The sequence below is a fragment of the Pieris rapae genome, chromosome 1 (genome assembly GCF_905147795.1).
Source record: "Pieris rapae chromosome 1, ilPieRapa1.1, whole genome shotgun sequence".
Lineage (NCBI taxonomy): Eukaryota > Metazoa > Arthropoda > Insecta > Lepidoptera > Pieridae > Pieris > Pieris rapae.
The window spans coordinates 9,897,395-9,919,097 of record NC_059509.1 but is presented as its reverse complement, the minus strand read 5'-3'; the positions used below and the strand labels follow the sequence as shown (position 1 = coordinate 9,919,097).

The window sequence follows — 21,703 nt, the reverse complement described above, 5'->3', positions numbered from 1 at the left end:
TGAAAAAGAGCTAAAAAGGTGTGCTTCTTTAAAGAACACTAGAGCCTTCGATCTAGATTGTTTAACATTTGATAGCTTACTTTAATGTATACATTAACGACTTTGTTTTTAATGAGTTTCGTTTTTACATTAAACGTTTATAAAACAAAAACACTTAAACAGTTGGCCACCGTACCTACCTTCAATTTGCAAAAAATCGGTGCAATCAAGTTGAAGGAAATCAATCCTGAAGTGCAAGCAACTACCCGGGCCGTGCATATGAGCCGGTAACCGGGTCGCGACCGGGTCACCCGGTTGAAGCAAACGGTACCCGGGTTACCCGTCGGGAATGGCTCAGCCTTTGCTGGATCATTAAACTTATTTACAAGTAGGGGTTATCTTACCTCTCCGTACTTTATTTTCAATAGAATACAAAATCAATCCCTTTCAATAACTTCGATGTGTTTTAAGTTAGAAGTTAGTAGAACCAAAAAAACCCACAATTCAATTAGTAATGATATGGAATTAATATTAAATATTTTAGTAGTTGTAAAATGTAATTAACCGCTATGTATGAGCTTGGCAAAACTCGGTAAAAGCCTACTAATCGAGTGCAGCAAATACGTTCGCCTAAGTGTTGCATATTTAATAACCGAGGAGCAGTTTATTACGTATCCTGAACATTCGTTCGGGTATCGGATTTTCAGCAATAGGCTCGCTGCTCAGCACTCGCGAGAACGCCGGCTCTGGCAGTCGCTTTCCAATCCCCGTGGCGTTTACACGTCAATTCAAACCTTTCTTTTTTTCACACATGTGACTTTGACTTGTGTTGTGACTGTTAATTAACAGTAACTTATATAGGGTTTTAGTGATACACTATGTGCTTCAATAAAGAAGCAAGAATCTAGATCAAACGCAGGTTTGTAAGATAGATAGAAGATAGTTTGAAAGAAATTGGCTATTGCATTATTATATTTAAATTTAAATTTTACTCTTCCTGATTAATAGAAGACCTTAACCTAAATATTCCTTTTCTTTGAAGGACCTTATTTGCATTAAATATATATAAAAAATTATTCTGTAATTTGTAAACAAAATCTTAATAACAATATATCGTACCCTTTCGTATTATCTTCCATTATTTTTTATTTTTAACGCATTATTTCTTTATTATTTCAAACTCGTATTTATCTATTCGTTTATTATGAAAATTAAGATATTTCATGAAAAACATTCAAAAATTATTAGTAATAAAAATGTGTGTGGAGTTTATAGTTTTTCATTTTTTACACACTTTCGCGTTAAATTCCTAGATCTTTGTTTAAGGCTAAATATTTTATCAATCAATTAAGAAATACATGAAGAACGAGTACCGAAATATCATAAGTTTTAAGCTAAAAGGACTTTAAACTGGTTCACGAGTATAAAACATTTTTTTTAACTTAAGTTTGCATATCACAGGACCAAGAAAGCTGTGAATGTATTTACAGTTGTTTTCAGTTTTCATTTATTCTAGTAGCTCTAGCTACTGAAATCTTTCCGTCCATACTTCAAAACGGATTTGACGTGTCGCAATTAACTTCATTAATTAATCCTTGAAATACGATTTAAATTAAGGTTTTGGGATATGGTCCATATTCACACTAGTCTTGTTTGTAATTTTAAGTTTAATAGCCTAGGCGTGACAGTAGGTACTTTAAGCATAGAGCAAACTTTACCTAAAGAGAACTTTATTTTGTTAAAAATTATATTTAAACAATTTAAAAAATACATACTTGTACAATACTTTAACGGAGCTAGTAGTAGTAGTAGACATTAGCAAGTTGTTAAGGCATCTATGGACTCAAAAAACCTCATCATTTTTATAAACATGGTGAAACCAATAATTGGACAACTATTTCTATAAGGCTTTAAAAAAATCCTTATAAAAATAATAAAAAGTAACGTGTAGTACATTAAATATCAACCGTACTTTACTACTTTAATTATGTAAACTATCTATAATCTATCTTTAATAGTACCTATAAGCAACTGAAAAAAAACTGAGCATTTCTTAAGGTAGTTTCTGCCGTACACCACTATGTGGAACCAGCTGCCCACTTTCCGTCAATAAAAGAGGGTACCAATTCTTAAAAGGCTGGCTGCGCGTTTGCGAACTTCTGGCAGTGCGAGTGTCCATAGGCGGCCGGTATCACTTGACATCAATGAGCCTCCTGCCCTTTCGTCTCCTGTAACTTACAAAAAATCTATAAAATATTTAAATAGACGCAACAAAATCTACTAAGTTATCGCATACATCGCTAACATAAATTACCAATTTTTTGGGCTTTTGTATTAAACACTTTCCTTTATTCTTTTAAAATGCACAGCCAATACAGTACATAAAAGCAATGTCTGAAACAGTTTGCATACATTTATTCTCATTGAATTTTTAAGTGAGTCCGAACAATTTTGTAGCACGCAATTTGCTATTTCAGTTGCCTGCGGGAAAATGGCTGAGCCGACGCTGACATAATGTTATGTAGGAATTGCTTTTATTCAAAATTTTACATAACTAACTAAACTAAAAATTTAATTTAATTGAACGATGACAAATATCGCAGTATAATGGATTATATTAGATCTTATCTTACGTACTAGCTTGAAGTTAAATATAAATAGGTAATATTTTTTTCAGAGAGTTCCTTCATCAAGAGGCTTCATCATGTTTTCCTTGTGCCGCCGTTACAAAGATGAAAACGGTAAGTACCTACGTTCTTTTGCGTAAATTCCTATCTAATTTAATATATGTAGGTATACGAGTATAAGTTACAACTTATTTACCAATTATTAATGATTGTTGCATATAGACTGACTCATATTGCATCAATTTATTTGATAAGTCAATTATTTATTGACAAATTGGTGAGCAGCCTTCTGTGTCTAACACTTGTCGTCATTCTTAGGAGACAAGCCGGTTGATTAACGATGGTTGCGTTTATCAAAGCAGCTCGTCGATGGTGGAAATCGAGGCCCCAGTACATAATGTTATCGCAGGGGGAAAGCCTAACAAAAAACTATATTTTAATGTTTTAAAAATAATATATATATCCAACTGTAACAATGAATAATATAAAACTAAAAATACTGGTTAGTAATAAGTAAGTGTTAAATGCAATCGAATCGCGCAGTGTCGTCTATGTGACTAAGTGCTAATTACTTGCTCTATTAATGTTTGTTTTGTTTGCATTCGTATACATATATATGTACGAATGCACAAGTAAATAATGGTAGCCACCACGTGGTTACATAGCACAGAAAGGTTTAGCTAAGTTGCGGTTAAGGCCCAAGCCACCAGATGTTGGACCACCAAATCATACTTAACCAAATATGCATATTAATGAAGACCTATTTTTAAGTTTGTTTTATGGGTATTGTGTTATTGTAGATCAAAATACGTGGGTAACACGGAAAATGTTTAGAACTGGCCAGTTAGCAACATTGCTAATGAAAACTTTTTTGGATTTTAATTTTAGAACTCTTTAGTAACCTTATGCATTATATTGCATTCTTTTGTCATTTGTTTTTGTGAATTGAAAACAAATCTTAAACTCTTGTTACACGTGAAATTGAACCTAACGTCTGTTATCGCTAAATATTAGATAAGTTCAACGGCGGTGACTCAAGTGCTGTATTTGACATCGTCACAGGTGATGGAAGCTGGATATATGTAGCTCAGTGAGTGTTTCCTATCGAGGATACCAACTAAGGTAAAGAAAGGAAGTAATCAAAAGATAAAATTCGAGGTATTCGCTCGATCGCTATACGAGCCCTGAAGATGCTGTAAAAGCATACGAAAATGCCATAGAAGAGACTCTTAAGGAAGAATGGGCCCTCTGCTATTCTCAGTGGTTAAATCGAATGCGACGATGTGTGCAGAGGTACGGAGATTACTTCGAACACACAATAAAAGGACTGGCAACGTTCTACATTAACCCGTTTTTCACTACTATATTATTTTTATTAAACAAAAGCTAAAAGCTAAAGCTAAAGTTACCAAGGTTACAAATAATACACCTAAATTTCATTTATTTATTGTTTTATTTCTTTACAGCATAAATGCAAAACAATAATTATAGACTCAACTTAATAGCTCGTTATCTTAAACTATTCCTTTTTTTCCTTAAGAAATTAAAAACTACTTACATTAATTCTCTGTCTTTCCAAATCTTCTTGCGCGTAATCTCTAACTGCTGGCGGAAGACAGTTAGTAAGCTCCACTTCGACAGCAGCCAATGCTTTCAGGATCTGATAGTGTAGTCCATATAATCTAAGTAATTCGGCACCTGCTCGGATTACAGTTTTCCTTTTTTATTATTGGGTTATAGATTTGCTTCTACGATTCTTATGAGTCCCTTGTCACCCGAGTCTAGTGATTTATTAATAAAGCGTGACATTCAACCGACTCATAAAGTTCTTTTTCAATGTACAAGCCATTGTTCTTGACCTCTGCGGCCTTGATGTGACGGAGTGTGCGCTGATGTTTAACCGTGAGCCATAAGAGAGCTCTCTGAAGTTGTAGCCTAGAAAATATCCATTTAAAGATAATTTGTTGAACAATACCAATGGGGACTGTGAACATGTTTTTATTCAAAGCAATTACAAACAAAAGAAACCAGTTAAGCGACGCTTATTAGGGGCATGATAAATAATCAAGAAATAATAAACGTCAAATTATTGTAATGGTGTAAAAAAAGATGCAATAATTAAGGACGGAGGAAAAAAATTAAGGACGGAGGCTTGACAATGATTAACGAAAACGGAAACGTGAGATCTTAATGGGTTCTTAACTTGTAAAAGGTAACAAACACGTGCTACGTAGACCTAACATAATATTATTCTTGAAAAAATCCTACTTCTTAAAACGAGCATAACCATGAACTACTGAACAATATATTCGTTGTTACAATTAAACAGTTGAATTGATTATTGAATTAAATACGTTACATATTATAAACTTAGTTTATGTATACGTCAAAATGAAAAGTCATTTTGGTAGGGACTTTTGTTTAGATGATTTTAAAGTGTTGATAAATGGGAGTCAGAATGTTCTGTGTTGTGTCCTCGAATTTAATTTCCGCGCGGTTCGTTAAGCTTCAACATTCATCAGTACATTTTGTCCTGTTATTTTGTTTATGTCGAAACGGTTTTATATAAACTAATATTATTAAAATATAATTCCCCTACGGGATTCAGACTTATGTTGTTTCACTCAATAATTTATCTCTACTTGACTTTGCGTTATGTGGTTGCAATCAATTACCTAAATACAAAAAATATAATGAAATAGTGAATTCAAAGAATAAAAATCCCAGAGTCGTACTGTATTATTAGCAATAAGTTTAATAACATGAGTTGACCCAATTTCATCAAAAGAGAACCTATTTAAATTGTAACAAAGAAACATTTTTCTAAGCTATATATAATAAATGACACAAAATTACAAGGAGCTTTCTTGTTAGAGACATCTTTTATAATTATATTCATTACCTACTTTCTTATGAAATACGGCTATACAATCGATGTAATAATTTTTTTGACATTAATTATAATTGTAACACATACACAAATGATACGAGATAAGTATTATTAAGTTTAATAAATTTAAAAGTAGATTGCAATAACATTTGGTTTACTAGGTCATACTCGTAGCAATAAGGCAGTTGGCATATACTTCGTAATCTATATTTATTTAAGTAAACTGTTACTGTAAGTGAACTTAACCATAATATTTATGTCAAAAGTTCAGTAGAAAAGTCTATGAACGCCGTTCTCAGAATCAATCTCACTGGTGGAATAACTGCTGTCATATCTATCTTTTTCAGAAATATTAAATTTTCAGATATGACTAAATATCACATATTCGTTTGAATGATTTTAAGATAATTGACTTGCTTGGTCACTTAACTACAATCTAGGTCCTACCATTGTATTAGCCTTTACAACTTATGTGCGGCACGACTAGGAAACACAAGGTTTTATCTTACAAAATCACTCAAAATCATCTCATCTTGAGTCTGCGGTACCAAAAGCTTTTAGCATTTATAATGTATCATTGTATATGTACTGACCTGTGTCTATTTCGAAATATTATTTGAGAGTGAAAGGCTATAAGTTGACATACATATTTGTATATTGTGTGTGAACATTTTATGTTTTGTCTGTACGTGTAGTATTACTATACATATACTGATGATATTGATCATAGAAACAAGTGACTTTTATTCTCATTCATTTATGGGGACATGTATACAGATATATAACAAAATTCCAGATCATGTAACCAAACTTCCGCTACATAAGTTTAAACAAGGAAACCCTGTTTAAAAAAATACTCAGTTTAAGAATACATAGACGATAACAATGTGTGGGCACTAATGCCACTATGAGATAGTGAGATGGCGTAAATTGACATGCATAAGTGTACAAACATTGAACATGCACTGTAAATAAATCATAGCATTGATAATGTCATCGGTGCTATTTATCTCGCCTGATTATTTTTTCATATACAACATATCTAAGTTTTTTCTAATAGTAAATACAAAGTATAATTCGGTACTTACTTTGCGACGGAAAGTTGTTTACACAGCTGCTGAGTGGCAAATGATAGGAGACTCAAGGCGTCACAAGAACCCGGGGCGGTGGCCATTCATAAAAGTTATCGATCGATAAAACATGTCTCCAAACTTCCATCTCTGACAGTCTCACTTTACATTCTGTCCATTGCTACTTTTACCCAGTCCTCTGTGAATGGCGCTTACCGCAGATCGCAATGAATACCAAAGTTTCATAAAGTAATTCCCAAGCACATTTCCAATACTTTGAATCAGGATTGGACATACAAAAGATTAGGGAAACCTCTGAATTTCTTTTGTTGCTCATATTGTAAAAGGAGCTTGTTAATTTAATTTGCTCGGAAAATGCTACGATAATTTGTGAGGTTTATACGTTGTTATTTAATGGGATTCAATTTTATAATGAAACTAGTGACCCGCCCCAGTTTCGCACGGGTGCAATGCTGATGAAAAGCAGGTTTTTATTATGTATTGTTATTTACGTCGCTGGAAAGCTCCGATAATATACCCGTTCGAGCGCTGCTAAATAAGCTGTAATGGGCTGTTTAGATCTATATTAAATGAACAATGTATTCAAGGTATTAATTGGTTAAGGATTAATGCTGTATTGGTTAAAATCGCTTCGAAAATTAGCCATTATTTGTCGTAAAAAGTAAATGACAAAAAAAAGTTATTGTGGGTTATCCATAAGAGATAGACATATATAAATATATATAATATAAATATACCATCACGGACTTTTCTGTAGACCTTTTTAATGTGTACAATACTCAGCCTGCGTTTGCAATGTAAGCGGAAAAAATGTAATTATTTACGACATCACATTAGAAACCTCAAAAATAACAGTACTTCTCCAATATTTAATGGATTTTATTATACATATAAACCTTCCTCTTGAATCACTCTATCTATTAAAATAAACTGCATCAAAATCCGTTGCGTAGTTTCAAAGATTTAAGCATACAAAGGGACATAGGGACAGAGAAATCGACTTTGTTTTATACTGTGTAGTGATTAATTATATATTCATTTTAAAACGCCATAAGACATAATTAATTTCATCTTTTATTCGCCAAAATTTGACAAAACTTACCTACCTACACCTACATTATTTACAACATTTTCTGTTTATATACTTAAAGTATTTATAATAATTATAAAATAAAAAAGATCTTCATAATAATTTTACGATATACAGCGATGCCAATTTCAATAAAAAATTCGTTTATAAAAGTATTACTTTAAATAAGCATGTATTTATCATTGGGTTATCTTGATTTTTTCACGGCCTAGATAAAGAGACAGAGAAGGGACTCGCTTGTATAATGCAAGCGTATGATTTTCAAGGTCATTTTCAATACGAGACTGAATAAAATAAATAAATGTAACTAGAAATTCTAGATTTTGCACAGCTTTTTATATCGAGTGAATAGGTTAAATAATATTAAAACCTTTATTTATTTTAACTGTTTAATATAAGAGTTAATAAAGAATTTGAATTAGGTGCAGCTGAAGAGGTACACATACTTAACAGTTATATAAAATTTAAACGTTGATCTAATACAATTTAAATTTGGTAGCTTAGATCAAATCAGTCTCTTTTGAAACAAAAGTATTGGGTTGTATCACTTCATCAATACTTACTTAATTAAGACTTAATAAAAATACTAGGTGTGTTATTCTCCGTTATTGGCTTGTTAATTTTATAAGCAAACATTAGCGCCGGTGTAATGTAACTCGCAATATTAATATTTAGCTTGTGTACAACGCAATCTCAGGTTAGTGAAATCAGATAAAAAATAGTATATAAATTTTGTACAAAATATTATATTTAAGTTGTACAGGGTTCGCCAGTTGAGATAAGAATACAAAAATATCCTATGAATAAAATAATAATTTTATTAAGTTAATAGAAAGTAATTTACTAATTGTTTTGAAGGAATTGTTCAATTGTATTTTTCTAAACAATATGTCGTGTATGTTAGTTATACCGTTTCCTTGATAAACTAAAACCATTAGCAAAATTTGAATTACATCTGATAAGCTCATTGGTCACAATAATATCGTGTTCATTTTTTTTTTGTTCAACATATTGTGTGTAGTAGGTAGGTAGTAGGATTTGACCATTTTACAAGTAAAATTAACACTACAATAAAATACAAAATTTATCTCAATTTCTTTGTATCACAAAATACGGTTTAAGTTAATTATATTTTCCTTACGAATAATATTTTCCATACGATAATATCCTTAATACACCTATACAGCACTATAAAAAAATTCATAACGTATTTTCAATGTTATCAATGTCTAGGGCTCTTGGCGACATGACGCGTTCATAATCTTGTTATAACGACTGTTTTGTCCAAGTTTCAGTCACAAACAGACGAGTAAACAAAACAATATTCATGTTAGAAACGACCCATAAATTCGTCTCTTATTCGTTAGCAGAGGAATAATAGCATTTATTTTATTAACTTTAATAAAAAGAAATTACGCAATAGTGAATTTTATTAAATTTATCGCTTATGTATATTTTTGAAAGCATAACAACATTTACACAAATTTACAGATGTATGAAATAATTGATGTAAAGATGTGTGCGACGTTCGCAAATACCTAAACATATTTATTAAAATTTTCAGTGAACATTTTTAACAAACAGAAAGGTTTTTTTTTTTGGGAGCTGCGAACCCACCCCTGACTTTTACTTATCAGAGACCTTGTTTTGCTATTATTATTTCTTTTTTTTAAATTGAACGATTAGAATTTAATGATTTCTTATGTTATTTAGTTTGTCTTCATTATGTTTAATATTTTATCATTTAATATATTATGATCAATTATAAAGTAAATGGTTTTTAAAAATGGTATGACTGGGTCTGGAAAAATCGTTAGGTCGCCTTGTATTTAATTCGATCTTAAAGAAATTGTTAAGATAAAATAATACTATTAGGAGTACAAATAAGTTTCCGCCGTTTTTTATCAAAAATTAAATAATTATTATAAAAGAACGGTAATATAAATTTATTGAAAATATTGCCCATCACTTGCAGCCACTTCTTCCCATCTCTCAGGCAGCATTCGAATCCCACGTCTGAAAAACTCCTTGTCTTTTGACGCTATCCACGAATCAACCCAATTATTGGTATCCTCATAAGATGTAAACCGCTGCGCCGTCAGAGCATGAGCCATGGACCGGAACAGGTGATAATCGGACGGTGCAATGTCTGGTGAATACAGCGGGTGAAGAACCAACTTCCTAATCAAGTGTTTCCAAATACTTTTTCACGGGAGCCGCAACATGTGGACGAGCATTGTTATGCAGAAGAATATTTTTTTCGTGGCGAGAATAGTATTGAGGGCGTTTCTCCTTCAGAGTTCGGCTCAATCTCATCAATTGTGTTCGATAGAGGGCTCCAGTAATTGTTTCGATCATTCCAATGATTTTAAACAATGTGAGACTGCTAGCTGAGAGACATCTAACGTAAGAGCAAGTTCTTTTTGTGTTTGAGATGAATCTTCCTCCAATAATTTCTCCAATTCTGCATCCTCGTAAATTTTTGGCCTTCCACTGCGATCTTTGTCTTATACGTCGAAATATCTGTTTTTAAACTTTTGAAACCACTCTCGACATATTCTCTTACTCAAAGGACCCTCACCATGTGCTTCTACGAGCAATTTATGCGCCTCAGCAGCAGATTTCTTTGTATTAAAAAAGCAAACTAATATTTCCCGCAAATGACGCTTATTTGGCTGAAATTTAGACATTTTCAACTAATAAAAATTATATTTTACCAACATAAAATCAATGATATTAATAGGTTATGTTGTTCTTGAATGTACAAACTATTTTTTAGCCGCTTATCATCCGTGAAAGCTCACCGAAACTGCGTGCCGCGCCATTTACAATAAAACGGCGGAAACTTATTTGTACTCCTTTATAACTTGGTGGGATTAGGTACGTAAAGATCTTTTCATTTGTTAAGAAATATTTCGCCATATATTCATTTATGGCTACTCCATAAGGGGGCCGATCACTACGTAACCAGTTCCGAGAGCGACCGCGGGGAAGGACCAAATCTTGACGCAAAAAATTAGCTTGTGGCCAAATATATCCATTTAGAACGTCTTAAAATTATTTTTCTTGAGTGTGTACTGTGTACTTTGAAGTTGAATTAAGGATATTAATTGAGCACAGGTAATATCATTATTTTCATAATTCATCACGTATATGAATAGTTCTGTTTATACACTAACTACATAAATACTCTTACATTTAACTGACACAAGGCCACAACTGTATGTTTTGGATATAAGATTTTTCTCCAAATTGTATTTATTTATTTATTTACACTTCGTTATATATATAAAAAAATAACATAATATATAAAAATTGTAAAGGACAGTGACCTTATCGCTAACAGACGATCTCTTCCAGGTAACTCTTGTGAGGAAACAACCGAATAGAGACATATAGTGGGTAAAGTCAAGAAGCGCATAACCAATTCATATAAAATGACTATTGAATCGCCCACCTTAATTTTAAATATTTCAAAAAATAAAAAAACTTATCTCACACATTCACGGTCTTTTCTTCTTGTTTATTGCGGCGTACCCTAAGTTACACATGCGTAACTGGAACAAGATATTAATAACTATATGTACAGTTAGTTAGTTTATTAATACATTTTTATTTAAAAAAGGTATCTTATGATAGGTTGATTATCCAATAGCTGAATAATTAATATTAAATCATTAAATTTATTTCTGTCAATATAAAAAATATGCTTATTCGTAAATACGCTGTAAGCAAATACGATCCAATGCCATTTAAATAAAGCTATATAATTAGGCTACTTGTAAGGATTCTAAAATTCAAAAGGGCTGTAAAGCTATAATAGTGGATGTCTGCAGGATCGATCCGCAACGGGTGTGTTGAAGCACCCTTATCGAAAATCTCTTTAGAATACTAATGTAAGTCTATCATTTTCTCTCGGTTGTGAAGTGTGAGGGATAAAGGATATAGTTTCATAGTCGTTATTACACGAGGATTGGGAACCGTAGCATTTTATATACATGTTTTGATATTGTCTTAAGATTTTGACCAGCTTTTATATAAACGTAGACGATTGAACCCTTCCCAAGAGACAACGATATAAATACATCTGCACGTCAATTGTTCAGAGACTCATGGGCCGGGTTCAAGGGCACAGGCCCTAATTAAAGATATTCTAGATATTACCGGCGACCCCAGACCTGGTGCTTTCCTCGATCAACGAAGAAGTATCGAATACAGCGAGGGAATGCTACTGGCGAAGGTGTGCACAGGGACAAAATTATTAAATATGTTCTTATTTATGAATTTTTACTAAGTTTCTTGCCCGTCATTCGCAGAACCAGGCCTCCAGGTAGTTTTTGTGAAGGTGAGGCGTATTCTTGCTCTTTCGGGAATTTTGTTAACAATCTTGACATTCATAAGCATGCCCTAAGACGCATCTAAACTGAAAAAACGTATTTTGATTTTTATTTCTTAGTATTACTATGTAGGATAAAATTGTATATATCGTATATTTAATTTATATGTTTAGATTTCAATTTAGGATATTTAAAATGATTAATTGTAGCCTATGAAAAAACAACAGCAACTTGGATTTGGTTTCACTAAAAATATCAAACAATGCCGGTACGTACAGAATGACCCACAGCAAACATTTATATAAAACTATTTCGTAACCTCGACCAACAAATTAATTGGGATGCAGTGGAATGGGGTCAAGCTCTAACAAACGATCATTGCTTTTATTTTTCTCATATTTTATCTTTATAATACTGTGTAGATGTTTCATTTATTTCAATCTGCAACTCTGAATTCTTTTGCCAATGTAAGATATGAAGTGACTGAATAGAGAACTCATTATAACGATTTTATATTTCACGAGAAATGACATCTTGATAACTTAAAGAGGTTGGAATCTTTCGATCTGGCGCTGCTATATTTCCTTCTGAGTCAATAGATATTAGCATAAAAGTAATAACGGGCCTGTCTCAGCGACTGAGGAGACACCTGCCTTGCAGTTTAAAAAATATGAAGCTCTAGACATTTAATGCCTTTATAGTTATGGACTTGAATTATATTCTAATGTTAATATTTTTTCAATGAAATCGAGTGATTACTTATAAAGATAACTCATAATTGAGTTAAGAATCGGGTTAGAATACATCTGAATAGATGTTTTTATACAATTTCGAAGTTTCGAAGAATTTATTACAACAACAAAATTTTCCTTCTAACCGTAATTTTGTGTATCACGCTCTTAATGAGGTTTAAGTTTCTATTTAGTTTAAGTTTTTTTATTTGGTTTTTAACGTTGCTTGTTTCATTTGTTCCTGAAATATCATATTTTCTTTCTATATTAGATTACAGTATTTATTAGTTAATCAATAAATGTGCTATAGTTAGCTTAATATACTTTACGTTACTATACGTACTATACGTTAACTTATATATATATATATATATAAGCTGTAATTTACTCTTTCTTTAATTTAAACTAAGTATAATTATAAAACAGCAATATCTCCTAAGCGTATTGAACAACGTAATTATAAACTATAAAATCAGAAGAATGACTACAAAAAAATAAATAAGTTACGTATCAAAATTATGTTATAATTCGCCTTTTACAAATTAACAAGCCCCTAGAAATCTCGTTAGCGAGAATGTAATTGATATTTAAACGGGTTCGCGATTCGCGTTGCGTATTTTTTTACAAGTATCTAAGCAATTACTACTCTAAACAAATGATTAACAAATAGTCGAATGCGGTATTTAAATCATTACCTGGGGGTTTAATCCATTAATATGTAATTTAATGTCCATAATATTTGGAATGCTTTTACACAAAATTCTGAGATATTTTACCTCTTATTTTGTCAAAGAAGTGTAGTATTATAATATGATATAGATTATTTATATTGCACTCGTTTGTGGCATTTCTTTGTACAGTTTTTAGTTTTAATGTTGAGTAATTGTATATTGCTACATTTATATACCTTTCTTCACTCTGGTTAAAATGTATTATTTTTAAACCTACGAATGACAATTAGGTTGGACTTTCGTATATACGGACAATTCATACTTCAGTTTCGAAGGTCCTTAAGTCGAATCACTAACTGTTAACAAAAAAATATCGATACAGCAATAATAAAATCCTAAAAACCGCACGAAAATTTTGAAATGGAAATGGACTGGTCACATAATAAGGGTTATAGATAAGTGGAACAAAGGGTTCATATATTGGTACCCAAGAAATAAGAGAAGAAAACGAGATAGACAGTTTCGAAGGTGGGAGGACGAAATAAAATCTGTAACTGTGAAAATATGGACAAGGAACGCTCAGAACAGAGCTGAGTGGAAAGAAATGGAGGAAGCCTTTGCCAAAGTTGGGCAAACAAAGTGTCAGAGTCAGAGTCACTAGTTCAAGAAGAAGTTTATATAAAATTATGTCTGAATTAAGGCTTACATTTTTATTATAAAAAAATATTGAGTAGTATAATGTTCACAGATATGCTAATGCCTCACTGGATCGTAAAAGATTGTACTTGGAATCACATCGTGAAGTCTAGTCTTCTACTTCATTGAACGCAATGCTTTGTTATGCATCAATATACCCGGCAGCAAATTGAATTACGACGTTGTTTTGTAGCAATATTTTTTTCTGATACATTGAATTTAAAGTAATAAGTCTAATTATAAGTGTCTCCCTTTTTTGCCAAATAATATGAAAAACTTTCGCAATAATAGCTGGTAAAAATTGTAATAAATCTCAGGATATTTTAGTATTCGTGAATAACAAACATAAAGTACTATTTATTTATAGTCATTATTCCAGTCAACGATACATAGTATAATTGACCATCTATGTGAGAGGCCACAATAGGACTATTAGAATTATAATTATTAATGGTGTCGTTCATAATAATAAAAATATTTTTTACGGATACCTAATGTGTCTGGTTTGTTTCAGAACATGGCGGAACACAAATCAAAGGAGGATACATGCTACGATATAAACGTAAGTAAGCTTAATTTGCGCGTTAAGCGTAATTGTGATTTTTTTTTAATTTAAAACATAGAAACCAATAATTTTAATTCAAAATATAAGTCTAAATATCTGAAACGTCTACGTCCGCTACGCTGTAGCTCGTCGTAGACGTATTAGATCAGGGAACTATTTCATTGGTTTTAATAAGACCTTATTTTTCGAAATCCAGAAGAAATACTCTGTTGTGTTGAGGAAGCTGTCAGCATATTTTTCAACCAAAAAAAACATTAAGTGCTCTGCTAACTACACCTATGCTATGGAAACACAAAATCAAGAAGTGCATGACCGTACTAAACTACTACTACTACTACTACTAAACTTCAGAATTTATAATTGTATTGTTAGTATGTACGAACTGAGTTTGGTAAAAATATACAAAATATGTTTTTGAAATAAGACTTTTGGTAAATAATGATATTATAATTTGTATTAGATACCAAGGCCTCGTATTGCTAGTCCAGCCTTTTTAAAATAGTGTATTGTTCATAGAGAGACTCCCGTCATCGTGAGTGCAAGGTTTCTGTTTCCTTTTATTTTTATATTCATAACAATCATTTAAAATGTTGTTATTAGAACTCTTCCAAATAGCCCTCAAAGTATTCAAGCAGCGTTGACATTAACCTTATCACGCTTACAGATAGAGATCAAAAAACCTACTCAAGTTCTGTTGAAGATGTGATCGAAAGCGACTTGACTCGCACTTGGGCGAAAGTTGCGATTAAGTGGCATTCAAGTTCAGAATATTTATTAACGATATTAATTTAAGTCACGATTCAAAACAAGAATTTTTATTGAAAGTTAAATAATCTGTTTTAATATAGATTAATACTCATAGAATTGATATAATGCTCCTCCAGTTAAACAGATCTCGTTTTACACTATACTATGTTACTTACAATATGTCCCCAACATGCCTTATTAAAAAAAATCGGAACAAGCCGAGCGGTATCTAAATTATACTAACGAGCCCATCAAGGCACGAATTGGATACTTGCAATCCCCACGTGCAAGCTCAACAATCAATATTTGACACAGTAGTTTATTTACGTTGCAAAATGGTAGAGAATCAATCGTAGAAATTTACTAAAATTCTGTGTTCCGGATGTCTGATAGTACTTACAGATCACGATTAAAGCGTCGTCAATACCGCTCAATTAACGGTTTCTTTTAATCTTTGTCAAAATACTCGTGAACGGGTGGTGAGTGGTCGTACTTGAATTCGTGTATGAGGTGATATTAGTTATTTTTACTATGTATTTGCGTGTTGTTCCCACGAGAATGTAAGAGGACAAATCTTTGTTTTAAATTTATTTGATTATTATTGATAACGATGTCACGTGGAACATACTGTAATGGTTCCAGCTCCTAACAAACGTTGATTAAAAGAAAAAAACTGGGCGATTAAAAAGAGTGACAGGGAGTTTATAGCCAGTTCCTCTCTTCCGTTCTACGTCCTTGATTTGAAAACAGAAGCATTCAATGTATATTTCTTTTTTGACGTTTATAAGTGTACATACCTACATGAATAAATGATTTTTGTTTTGTTTTGAAATAGAAAATCGATGCTTTATGATTAATTGCTACATATTTTATCTATTAGTATTTAAATGCACTTTTAATCACTACAACTAACAGCTAAATTGGGCTCGTTTTCGGTTTTTAGTATTTTTGTTAATATAATGTATTTGTATGGGTGTGTTGAACCAAATAGTCTCTTAACCTTTCAGTGCCTTTGAACCACAGCTGTGCACTGATAGACTTTGTTTTCTATGTGCATAATTAACAAGCGCTCGTACACAGAAGCAAAACATTTAACGACTTTGTCAGGCTCAGATGCCTGACAAAGTCGTATCATCACTGCGATATACAACTGAATGTTAATTAAATAATGAATTTATATATTTTTCTAACTGGAAATACTATTTTAACGCGTTAATATGCAATTGCTGTTCATAAATTCGTTAATCGAAGTCATCTACTGTGTTTTATCAGTTATGTCAATTTCAATGGTGTTTGGTATAATTTCATAGTTACGCAAATAAATGCAAGTAAGCATGCTCTATGAACCGACTAATTGAACATTGCGGTATCAGACTCATTCTATACGTAGTTTCGAGTCGGTTTCATTACGAACGTGATTTAATTGGAATAATAATGTAACAATAGCTGTGTAATTATTACTGAACCAATAGTAAAAGCTATAAGCTTAACGTCATTGTAGTATCGATGTTGTTAGAATATGTATAATTAATTTTTTTAAATATCTCGCAGTCTCAACTCCAAAAGGGAACAAAACCAAAATTTGAGGAAATCTCTTTTTTCTCTGCCGACCGGCTTTGCCAGCATTTTTTCTGCTTGTCCGAGGGCGGTGAGACGAGACTAACCTATCCACACAAGAACCATTCCAAAAGCAAAGCAACAAAGCCTGTTATATTCAAAGGATTGCAACGAATCAGAGACATCCTACAGCCGCTTGCCATCGTTCTTAGCTGCATATTGGCTTCTACAACGATGGAACATTGACGGAGGCAAGAAAGTTAGGATGGAGCAGATCGTTGGCGTGGCGACTAAAACGACCTGAACATTTTTGACAATGAAGCCGACTTATTATTTTTGGAGCAATTAAACATTTACCTTAGCACCCATCGTATAGATATTACGAACAATTAGGAGAATTTTGAAAATTGTATGTCCAAAAGTCTAAACAAAGATCTTTATATCCTAAACATCCTGCTGAATCTGTATTTCCTAATTAAAAATATGTATTTCCTTTATATAAACTGCTTTATGTACCTATTGTTTTATGAGTTTTATTATTTAGTCAGCTACGGGTTTTATATTATGATTATACATTTATAAACTCATATTCACGGCCTGTTAGATTGAATATACCTTTAATAGTATAATTCATTACAAGTGCGGAAAGCCTGTCATTGCAAAGAGTTCCGACAAATGTCTTTTTTTTTGGTTGACAGTCGGAACAAGTTGCAATGACGGTTCCGCGCGTGTACTGAACAACTATTTTGAATACAGTTGCGAAAAAAATTAAGCAATTTATTAAAACTATTTCCTTTTTCATATCGTACGAATTTGAATTTGTGAATTTGTCGTACGTGTATATGTAGCGACTTTTTCACTTTTCCGGTAAAATGTTCAACGAAGCATTTTATGCAATTATATTGAGTTCGGGTTCTCACTCATTTTGTGCCACAAACAATTCAAGTCGCAAGAAAATTTTTGTAAAATGGCGCCAACCGTAAAAGAATGTAAGCAGAGATTTTTTTTTTGTTATCTTCACCCATTCCCAGAATGGATAGACAAAGATACAATTTTTTTATTGATATGAAATGAAATTTTTATGAGATGAAAAGAAACCTAACCTAACTCAATGAATCCCATCATTTAATCTAATATGGAAACAAATTAGTAGCTTCTTTTTAGAAATATTTCCATTAATCATAAAAACTTCTATGAATTATTTTTAGTAAAAACTTCATGGTTGGTTTTTTCTTTTTAATAGACATCGGTTTGACAGTTGGGAAGGAGAATGCACGAGTGCGGAAAAGGATCCCAAACATCCCGAACGCTATATATCGCTGCAATACGTTACTTTTTGATATTATTTCTTCCTTTTTAATATTATTTCTTGTTTTTTAGGAAAGTACTTATGGAACACGTGGTCCGAAGAATGGGTGGTGCTATATGATGATTCAACTATGGCTTGGTTTAAGGTATGTACCCAAAACGTTTCAATAATGATGGAAAATGTTTATGAATATGTTATTATTAGTAAAGATAATTCGTTTACTTCATTTAAGAAAGTATAAATAGAATCTTCCTAAAGCCGTACGTAAGTATCACTCCAGTACATTTTTCTATCAATGGAGGTAATTAGAAAACATCGTTATTTAAAAATGAAAAAAAGTAAATAATCTCAAAGTCAAGAGCAGTAAGTGTAGAAACTTTTTAATTAAGTTGAACAAATTAAAAAATTAAATGCAACGCAGATTAAAATAAGAAACTGATATATACCAGCAATGACAGGTTCAATATAGCGTCTAATCAGATGCGTAATTGAATTCAAAGCGAACATTAATCACGCCCTTGTCACTATACTTCCGACATCTTGCTTCTGACGTTTCATTTAGCGTATCTCAGGAAGCTTAGATAAAAATAGTCGTCATAACCATAACCATTTTATTGACTTAAAAAAAATAAGCTAGAATACGCGTGATTGTTGTGACCTTGAGCTCATACGTTCGACCTACACCGTCTATGAAGAAAAGGGATCTGCGATTATTTCCCTCTTTGCTAAGTGACTTTTAGCCAATTTTTATATGCCATTTTATTGTAAAAGTACAAAGTATATTCTCATTTGTAATAAAGCCCAGAGAAAAATGTGAAATTAAAACCCAGCAATTAAGAGAACAATATGAATAAATATCAGAAACTAATCAAAAGCTTTCCCAACTTGTTTTGTACTACAATAAAACAAGCAAACGATATTGAGTTTTATACACATAAACGGAGCGTCTACATTCTTTCGACATAACTCCTTCTATTGGTAACTTTAATCAATATTTTAGGATAATTCACGTAATTGATTCGTGTATAAATTATTCGCTTAGGTTACCTGCGCAATCTGTTCTGAATGTAATTTTGTTGTGTTAAGCTTTGACTGTCAAGAAGTGCTGCGTAGATTTTTACGATTTCAAAGGATTCAATTACTAACATCCGGTGACCCCATTTAGTATTACCTCGTTTTAAAATTAAAATAATTATAGTAACTGTTTGTAAGCATAACGTCGTAGGTAGTTTAAGAAGTCCAACAATTAATCGGTTTCCATGTAATACATTAAAATATATATTATGTTCATCTATTATAATGAAATGGGCTTACAGAATAAAATAAATATAATTATGAGAAATTCGGTTTTCGTATGTTTCACGGCTAATAAAATGTTTCTCGTACTACATAACAATAACACGACCCCCAAGTTATGATTGGTTTCCATCTTGATTTCCTACACAATACGTTTGGTTCAGAAGATTTTGCTTATTAATAAATTGGCGATACTTTTTGCTTCATTAAGTTTTTCTTATTCGTGAAAAAGTAATTACAAAAATCGATAACCCATTTTCTTTTCCATAAATAATTAAATTATATTCGTTATTCAGAGTTATACACTTAGTGCTTTCTAAAAAACCCCAACGGAGTGTGTATTTATTCCCTACTTAAGAGTCCACCAGCATCGTAGTATATTTTAAGGGAAAAGGGTGGATTAGAGAAAAAAATATATGTTAAGTTTAATAGTAGTTAAAGAGATCTTAAATGTTTAGTGAGAAATTGACTTAACTGGATTATTGCGTACAACAACTTAGCCAGTTTATAAGTTAACTGTCGTAATAGTACTCAGACACTTTCCCATTATATTTGACTTGTGCAAAAAAAAGGTGGTTGTTATTAGACTATGTTGCAAAATTAGCCGACTTTTCTTGGATATGGAGCTTTAAAAATGGGACAAACAATAGCGGTAATAAATCGTCTGCGATCGCTTCATCAATTATATCGAACGACACTCTATCGGGGTTTTATACCAAATGTGTCACCATTTGATCGAGGAAGGGGTTCCGAAGCATAAATCACTACCCTATCGCCATCCTTTTCATCCACCAGTTTTTCTATTTATTATCTTAACACTTTTCACGTTTTTGCCTGTAGTAAACCTGCTACAGAATCGATATTAATTGTTTACCGAACCGTATTCTATTTGAGATGTATTAAAATATTATATTTTTAAAATACCGGTCGCTTACTGTAAATACCAATTGCGAATTACATTTTTCAAAGTAAAATTATGTAAATTTTTAAAGTTTTTGAAGTTATACTTTTGGTGCGATGGAGAAAAATTGTGAGAGTGAATTTTTACGATGCGCGCGCACACCGACACCTGAATTCTACATCGTTAAGTTAGTTTTAGGTGGCATGAAAATCGATAACTTTCATCAAGTTGTATATTCTAGTATTTTTAATATTTAGAACACGTGTTTCGTAACAGTACAATTAAACAGTGTAAATAAATAAATGTTATTTTAGTGTTTTTATTAAATGAATTTCATATACGACGGTGATAATATATGTACTAATAATTTATTTTTATATTCTTATTATAACATATAATTTAATTATTTAAATAAAATAATTCAGATTTATTTTAATATTTATCGTTAATCACTACTGCATTTTAGTTTTTTTTTCATACGGCAAAGAAGTATATCTTCTAACGCGTGTACAAAAGTACACACACTCTTTTTGCAATATTTAAAGCAAAACTATTGTATTTTTTATTACACTGTACACACTACCACGTTGTCTATGAATAACATAGGTCCGTCTGAAAATGAAATCAAAAAGAAAACTCCAAATTCCTAAACAACAATATATTAATAGAAAAATAAAAACTGACTTTTCATATTACTCCTTGTATAACAAATGGTTCTTGTTAAGAGATAATAAAATGTTATAAGTTTTTAACTAGTCGCTTCGGAGCCATCCAAGATGGCTGAACGTTATAAATTGTAATCATTATAATGAAAAAACTCGCTGCTGCTGACAAGGGACGGATGGTTGCGGAATAATAAAGGATGTTGGAATATGCATGAAACGTTGTTTTATTCATTATGCGTATAATACACTCAATTAATATTTGGATATTATTTGTATATTGGAATGAAAATATATTATAGTGAAAGGTGTATATGTCTAAGTGTAGTGTGAAAATATTTATATACAAGCATAAATTACTAAGGGCCTGTTTCACAATGTATGGAAAGTACCAAATAGCTATGCAACACAAATTATTCGAAAGGTAAAAGTTCCAAATAAGATACTTCGCGTTTCATGACGAATAGCGCTATCTGACAGTCGTGAAACGCAAAAATACTGTTTATCCTACCAATAAGTAATAAATAGCTTATTTGGAACTTATCCGGACATTG

General features: G+C 31.8%; 1 protein-coding gene across 1 annotated transcript in view; it reads left to right on the top strand.

The window, feature by feature from the left end:
- Positions 1-725: 725 nt before the first annotated feature.
- The window catches only part of LOC110991999, a 35,384-nt gene continuing 14,406 nt past the window's right edge, over positions 726-21,703 (top strand). Inside the window, exons 1-4 of the mRNA XM_022257615.2 lie at positions 726-898; positions 2,657-2,720; positions 14,627-14,674; positions 18,362-18,435. Coding sequence (XP_022113307.1) covers positions 2,684-2,720; positions 14,627-14,674; positions 18,362-18,435 — 159 coding nt within the window. The 5' untranslated portion in view covers positions 726-898; positions 2,657-2,683. The remainder of the gene's footprint in view (positions 899-2,656; positions 2,721-14,626; positions 14,675-18,361; positions 18,436-21,703) is intronic.